The sequence below is a fragment of the Otolemur garnettii genome, unplaced genomic scaffold (assembly GCF_000181295.1).
Source record: "Otolemur garnettii isolate 467f Iridium unplaced genomic scaffold, OtoGar3 scaffold00029, whole genome shotgun sequence".
Lineage (NCBI taxonomy): Eukaryota > Metazoa > Chordata > Mammalia > Primates > Galagidae > Otolemur > Otolemur garnettii.
Window position 1 is genome coordinate 17174894 of NW_003852424.1, and position 7471 is coordinate 17182364.

At 52.2% G+C, this 7471-nt stretch overlaps 2 protein-coding genes across 4 annotated transcripts in view; both read right to left on the reverse strand.

The window, feature by feature from the left end:
* The window catches only part of PLIN5 (perilipin 5), an 8959-nt gene extending 5279 nt beyond the window's left edge, over positions 1 to 3680 (reverse strand). Inside the window, exons 1-4 of one of the 2 annotated variants that reach the window (XM_012804485.2) lie at positions 3637 to 3680; positions 2768 to 2856; positions 1409 to 1604; positions 483 to 565 (exon numbers count right to left, since the gene is read on the reverse strand). In XM_012804485.2, coding sequence (XP_012659939.1) covers positions 483 to 565; positions 1409 to 1604; positions 2768 to 2839 — 351 coding nt within the window. In that variant the 5' untranslated portion in view covers positions 2840 to 2856; positions 3637 to 3680. Of the gene's footprint in view, positions 1 to 482; positions 566 to 1408; positions 1605 to 2767; positions 2857 to 3591; positions 3615 to 3636 lie in introns of those variants that run through there. The other variant, XM_012804486.2, reaches the window with a different exon arrangement.
* A 1083-nt stretch (positions 3681 to 4763) lies between these two features.
* LRG1 (leucine rich alpha-2-glycoprotein 1) lies at positions 4764 to 7280 on the reverse strand. Of its 2 annotated transcripts, none has more exons than XM_023512558.1 (2): positions 7156 to 7280; positions 4764 to 6153 (listed from the first exon to the last, which is right to left on the reverse strand). In XM_023512558.1, exons 1-2 carry the CDS (start codon positions 7185 to 7187, stop codon positions 5172 to 5174), a joined length of 1014 nt encoding a protein of 337 aa, XP_023368326.1. In that variant the 5' UTR covers positions 7188 to 7280; the 3' UTR covers positions 4764 to 5171. The 2 variants fall into 2 exon arrangements, with proteins under 2 accessions (XP_023368326.1, XP_003788809.1); XM_003788761.3 differs by having other exon boundaries at positions 4764 to 6183; positions 7156 to 7279.
* Between the last annotated feature and the right edge of the window lie 191 nt (positions 7281 to 7471).

Sequence of the window (7471 nt, forward strand, 5' to 3'; positions counted from 1 at the left end):
GGTTGAGCTATAGGCGCCGAGCCTAATTTTATTATCTTATTGAAACAAAGTCTTGTTCTGTCACCCGGGTTAGAGTGTAGTGGCATCATTATAGCTCACTGCAACCTTGAACTCCTGGACTCAAGTGATCCTCCTGCCTCAGCCTCCCAAGTAGCTGGGACTATAACTGCATGCCATTGTGCCTGGGTAATTTTTCTGTTTTTTTGCACAGAAAAGGGTCTTGCTATGATGCCCAGGCTAGCCTCAAACTCCTGGCCTCTAACAATCCTGCTGCTTTGGTTTCCCAAAGTTCTGGGATTATAGGCATGAGCTATGATGCCTGGTCCTGGCTGATTTTTGCTTTTTGAGGGGTGTTGTTATTGATGTTGTTGTTGTTGTTTTATTTTCGAGTCAATACAAAACCTGGCTGGTACCATCCATCCCTCCCACCTCTACTCTGGCCCAGTCCAAAGGTGTCCCCATGGTCTGGTCATGCTGGGTACCGTCTCTGAAGGCTGCTGGAGGAAGGGCAGCTTCTCTTCCAGCTTGTCCAGGCCTCTGCAGGCAAGGTTATTCACTGTGGCCACTGAGGGGAAAGAGGCAGAGATTTAGGAGAGATAGGGACACAGCAAGGGATATAGAGGGATGAAGTGCTAGAAGGAGAGATGAAACAGAAAGAAAGAGAGGAGGCCCACCCTCAGGGGCTAGACAGTCACCCACAGACATAGGAAGGCCTCCTGAGACTTTATGCCTGAAAATCTAGGGAAGCCACGAGGAGGCTGGGATGGATGGATGCCCAGGTAGGGAAATAGGAGGAGGTCCCCCCACAGGGTGCTGGGGACCTTTCAGCATTTTGCTGGGTCCCTGGGAGGGCATGCTGTCCTGACAGTTTGGTGACTCCTCAGATGCTTTCATAGGCCGACTCAAGGTCACAGAAGCTGGCTGAGAGGGAGGTCAGGGAAGTGCTGGGCTAGAACCCTGAGCTGACCCTCTTCCTCTGTCAGATGAGAGCCCAAAGAGCCTTCTTGCCCTTGCCTGTCACCCCTGCCAGGTTGGACTCCTGAGCTAGTCAGAGGGGTCTGTAGAGATGTCAAAACTGCAGAGATGAGGCTGCAGGGATCAGGACAGGTGGAGGCAGGGGCAAAAGGGAGGGAGGCTGGACAGACAAATGGACTCAGGTATGTTAGGCCAACAAACAAGGGAGGAGGATAGATAAGGGCAGAAGGCCAGGCAATCAGATTTAAGGGGGACCTTTAAGGGGGTCAAAGAGATTGAGAAGAGGTGAGATGGGGGCAAGATTGGCAGATGGACATGTGGACAGACTGAGGAGGGACACCCAATTCAGGAGGATGACCCCACCAAGCATGTTATGCAGGTGGACCAAGGGTGGGGTGGGACGTGGGGCAAACCACAGACCAGGGGCACTTACACTGGGGCTGCAGGTGGTCAATCAGTGGCTGGGCATGGTCGAGGGCCTGGGTGGTCAGGGCACACACACAGTGCTCAGCCAGGCGGCAAGCAGAGCCCAGCAGCCGGTGCCTGTCCTTAGCTGTACTGTAAGCATCGAAGACTGCAGTACATGTGTCCCTAACCAGAGGCAGAGCCATCACACGCTGCATCACATTCTGTTGGAAAAGGTGACATTAGAGGGGCCCCCAGGGGAAAGTAGAGATCTCAGACTCATATGAGCCCACTTTCCCTCTCTGAGCTAAGACTGAGGCATGGGAGAGAGAGTTGAGGAAAAGCGTAGTGAGCAGGCACTACAGTTGCACAGGCAGTGCAGCTGCACATGGATGTGAGATTGTTGCGGTCCCTGATCTGCGCTCACTGGCTCCCATTCTCAATGGCGCACACAGAGCAATGTATGTTTTGAAATACATTTGCCCTCAGTACTTGTGGGGGATTGGGTGGCAGGCCCAGTCTCCCTTCAGTATTCCAACTCTACACATATTCAATGCTCACAACCAGCCTTGCAAACCTGTGGATATGAAAAGTTGGCCTTTAGTATATGTGGTTTTGCATCCCATGAATACTGTATTTTTCAATGCATGTTTGGCCAAAAGAATTCTGTGTACAGGTGGACCTGTACCCTTTAAACTCTTGTTATTCAAAGATCAACTGCAATTTGTTTGAGGGAGGAGGCATGAGAGTTTAGCAGTTACAGGCAAAGCCAGTAGGGCAAGACAAACCTGTTTTCAGTCCTGGGTTAGCCACTGCCCAGCTCTGTGAACTTGGGCAAGTGATTTAACGGCTCTGTGCCTTGGTTTCTCTATCTATAAAATGGGTTTCTGGGATTGCAATGAAGTATTCCAGGAGTCAATATAAGTGAACCACTTGGAGGTCTGACTGATACAAAGTACATGCTATGATTGCTGTTGTTAATACTATTGTGCCATTGTTGTTGTACAGAATGTAAGCTGTGATCACTGTCATTACTCTTACTGTTGCCATTGTTGTTGCAGAGTATATGCTGTGATTGCTGTTGTTACTATTATTGTGCCATTGTTTTTGGTAAGGATGTTGTAAGAGCTGGCACAGAGATAGAGAGGCACAGGTGCAGACCCAGGGGTAGCAGAGGAAAAAGGTTGGGCAGGGGCCAGATGAGTTGGCTGGGTGTCCTTGGACAGATACTCCTCCATCAGGACCTCAATACATCCCCTAAGCAATGAGCAGGATATACCAGACACCTCCATGCTCCAAAATGTTTTCAGAATCACATCCACTGAGTGAAGACAGGAGTGAGAGGGGAAACCTGCCTGAAACTGCCCTAGGAAGACTATTCCCATACCTTTCCTCTCACTTGCTGGTCATGCTCCCATGAACTGGGACTGGGAGCCTCAGCAGCCTCATCTTCAGACATGTCTGCTGCAGAGTCACCTGGGGGATAGGACAGAGTGAGCAGGGGTGTCTGCACACCAATCTTTTGGGCTCATGCCGAAGCCCTGCCTGGCTGGACTCTGACTGGAGCAAGTGTCATTTCTTCTTGGGGCCTCAGTTTCTTCATCTGTGAAATGGGGTGATGTATGGGACATGGACGTTGCATGCAACAGGGCTTTGCACACAGTAGGGGCACAATAAAGAGTCCATGGCAAGGTGGACTCACTGTAGTGACTCTTTGAGCATGGGTTTTGGGGTAAGAAAAACCTGGGTCTAAATCCTATCTTTACCTGCTGTGTGACTTTGCACAAGTACCTTCACCTCTCTGGGCTATTTCTTTTTGTGGAATGGGGGAGGTCCCTGCTGCCCTTGCCTGGGACCAGAACTGCACAAGCAGCCCTCATGCGGGGGTTGAAATGGTAGCTGTAGAATCCTGATTAACTCCACAGTTCGTCTGACAGATGGGGAAACTGAGGCACACAGCAGGTATATGCTGGGCCCAAGGTCACTCCACTTCTAGGGTTAGAGCCTGGAGCTCCACCTTAGGCCTCAGACTCACCGCCCGTGTTTCTTCCCCCTATTACCACCCTACGACCGCTGAGCCCTGGTCCTCGTCCAATTGGGTCCTGAACTTCAGCCAAGTGGGGCAAGGGTCTCACCACCTGCTCTGGCCCGTCGTACCCTTCCCACGCCGCCAGACCTCCGTGCAACCATCTGATCCGGGGGTCCTCTCACCCCAAGCCCAGGGGCGCTCCTGGACGCCGCCCCCACTGCACTCACCTGGATGCGCGCAGCCCCTGAAGGAACCTCCACTGACCCCAGACCCGGACTCAAGTCTCCGCCCACCGCTGGCCCGCCCACTTTATACCTGCTCAGGGGCGGAGCCTCGGGAACCGACCAATGGGGAGACACTGTCGGGGGGGCGTTTCAAGAGGCGTGGTTAAAAGCAACCTCCGCCCTCTCTTTTTGCCCGCCCACTCTGCGGTTGCCATAACAATCCGGGGACGCTGGTTGGGAAGTATTAAGCTGCTTTAGTTGGCCGGTTTGGGCCACCTGTCCCTCTCACTGCTGTTGCTGTGGAGACTTCGGAGGGTGATCACAGTCCCCACTGCCTTGCCGAGTAACCTTGGCAAAGTCCTCATTGACTTTCTCTCTTTTTATTTTTCTTTCTTTGCTTCTTAAGTCAGAAGCCAGGCCAGCCCTTTTGCTCGGATCTCCATTTTACAGACAGGCAAACTGAGGCTCAGAAAGCTTAAGCCACTTGCCCTGGGAACCATAGCGATTGAGGAATTGTATCCAAACCCAGTTCTGCTAGACTCCAGACCCCTGCCTTTCCTCACCTTGCCTGGAAAGACTCCCAGAATGTGGCATGACCCTCCTTCCAGGGGGCTGAAAAAATTGGCCTTGTGCCCCAACATTCCAGGATCCCCAAATCCAACTCTGGTCCCCACATGCCCAACATGAGCAGGTGGTTCTGGTATCTGAGTTGTGAGCACACAGCCCCTTGGGCCCCTGCCTATCCCTTCAGCCCCATCTAGCCCCCTCCAGTTTGCCATGGAGAGGTGCCCCCATAGATTATCAGAGGCCATCATGACAAATTGTTTGGAGACTTGGGTAACCTGGTTTAATTTAAACCTCCCCTGGGACACAAGCTCTGGCAGCAATCCACTGGTAAAACAACACCCGGGCAATGGTCAGAGTTTTATTTCCAGTTAATTCCTGGGATGGGGGAAGGGAGAAGAGAAGCCACAGGCCATTGATTCCAATTGCTATACACTGGGAAGCCCACATCCCGCACCCCAGGGCCTGGGTCATGCCTCTTCTCACCTCCTCCTTCCTCTTGGGAGTCCTAAGAAGTGGACTTGGGAGGGAAATGCTAGAAGCACAGGGAGTATCAATTCAGCCAATTTAGTTTGCAACAGTTATTTATTAAACCCCTCAGTTCTGCCCGCAAGCTACATGGGAATCAATCTCAGACCCTGCACTCAGAGAGCCCCCTAAACTGGGAAGACAAAGCCACATTAAAAAAACCCCAGTGTGTCCAGGGCTTGTCCAGAGGGAGGGATGGGGACTGGGGGAACCCAGATACCAAGAGATCTGGGACATAGGAAAAGGCATGAGGGAAAAGGGTACAACTTGGGCAAAGGCAGGAAGGTATGGAGAATCTATGGGGTGTACCAGGATGCATGGTCACAGGGCCCTGAAGCCATGGAAAGCCTTGACTCTCACCAGGAGCAGATGGAATTATTTGCTATTATTTGCTAAGTGGGGTGCCATGTTCTGTCAGGTCCCCACCCCTCCCCAAGCCCCAGGCTTCACTGGGACTCAGCCACTGCCAGGAGTGTCTGTCCCTTCATGTCTTTGGGTCCAGCGCAGCGTGTGTCATTCTGGGAAAACATCTTGTCCTTTTTGGCCTTAAGCCAGCAATAGAGGTCATTCAGGTTCTGGTCACAGATCCAGGGGTTATTGGAGATGTCGAAGCCATCCTGCATGTCCCTGCCAGGCTGCGCTAGGGGTGCCCAGAGCCCCTTGGGCACACTGGCCAGAGAGTTATTGGATAGGTCCAACATGTCCAGCTGCCGTAGGCCTTGGAAGGTGCCAGCTTCCACCTTGGCCAGCTTGTTGTTGTTCAGGAAAAGGTAACGCAGGTCTGGCTGTGGCTCGAGCAGTTCCTTCCCAAGCACCTTCAGTCTGTTGCCCTCTAAATGCAGTCGTTCCAAACGCAGAGGGCCCCTCAGAAGGTCAGGTTGCAAGATCTCTAGCTGGTTGTCACCAAGGTCAAGAGTGTGCAGGAGGGTGAAGTTGGCCAGCAGTCCAGCAGGCAGTTTCCGAAGGCGGTTACCGGATAAGTCCAGATGCCCCAGTGTTTTCAAGCCATGCAGCCAGGAGGCCTCAATGTCTTCCAGCTGATTTTCCTTCAACACCAGGGTGTCCAGGGCGGCTGAGGCCTGGAAAAGGCCTGGAGGCAGTCTTGTCAGGGCATTACGGGTTAGATCAAGCACCCTTAACAGTGGTACAGGAAGAAGAAACTCGGCCGAGAGGCTTTCCAGGCGGTTGCTAGAAAGGTGCAATTCTTGGAGTTTAGAGGCGCCCTGGAGGAGGTTGGCTGGCAGCTGGGTCAGGTTGAAGAACTCCACGACCAGGTGGACAGTGTCAGCTGGGAGATAGCTGGGGAGCTCAGCAGGCGAGTGACAGGAGATGGAACTGCCTCTTTCGGACTGGAACACCAGGCAATCTTTGGGGTTTTGGGTGACACCCTGGCCTGAGGCCACAGATAGCAGCAGCAGAAACAGCATTCTGGAAAGATGGGGGTCAAAGAACCCTGGACTGCAGCAACAACAGAAGGTGCTTAATAAGCCAAAGTGAAAATTTACCTATGTAGGTGAAAATACACCCAGAATCTGCATACCTCTTCCCAACCCCACTCCCACCACCCTGGACTGTGCCACCTTGTTACTCACCTGAACTAGTGTAGCCACTTCCACTTTCTCTCCTGGCTTCTACCCTTGCCCCCACAGCTGCCAGATGTGAGAATTCTGATTCCATTAAATTGAGTTCCTGATCTACATACTACTCTTCCCCCAACACTCGCCCAGCCTTAATAGCCTATTAACTATTCACTGTCCAACTTGCTAGTTTCTTTGATCTGTTTTGTTTGGGGGGAAGTTCTTGTCTTCCTGGCTCTGTGTTTTGAAGGTACAGCTGGTGAACTCTTACTCATCCTAATAAGTCCAAGCTCTAATGCCCCATTTCCATGAAGCCTTCTCTGCCCTTCCCAAGAAGTGCTCTTAGTTTTCAGAGAGAAGTCTCAGGCTCCTTGTCTTTCTGCTCAGCCCTGACCAAACAAGGTTAGGTTATCTGTGTCCAACACCATCTTCCTCTAAGCACTCAAGTGCAATACAAGACACTAGGAGCCAACAGGAGACTCTGAACATGAAAAGTGTGTCATGCTGTTGGACAGGTGTGGGGCATTTGGCCTTGGGAAGGGGTGGCTTATAATTGCCACAACAACCTTTGGAAGCCTGCAGCTTCTCCTTCTCCATGGCTTCCCTGGCCCAGCAACATCAGATATCACCTAGACAGTCTTGGTCTAGGGGCCCTCTTCCCACTCCTTTCCTGGCCCATGGCCGTCCTGGGCTTCTGTAGGTGTCTTTCTGTATGTGGGATTGAATTTTTCTATTCAGGGTTAGTATTGATCTGTTCCAGCCTGCAGGCCTATATCTCCTCCCTACAACTAGAGTGAGTCAGGTGGAGTGTCTACTTATCTCTGCGTGGCCTGGTATTAGAGTGGGGACCTACCTTTGGTGTCGTTGTCTGCTCCAAGAAGACATGGCGGCCCACCTTGTTTCCTTCTAGGTTCTCTTGGCCTAGGGAGGTGGACTTATAACTGCCTGGCCTGGGATCAGGGGAACTGACATTAGGCAATTCCCCACGCCTATCCAGTTCCTGACTGGGGCTAAACCAGAGCTAGGCAGGGGAAGAGGAGGAGCAAGAATTGCAAAATGCTATTACTGGTACCTGAAGGCCAGGTCACAGTGGGAGTCAGGCTGGCCTTACAAACTGCTGGCCCCACAGCCATCACATACCACCAAGGCAGGCACAGGGGTGGTTACAC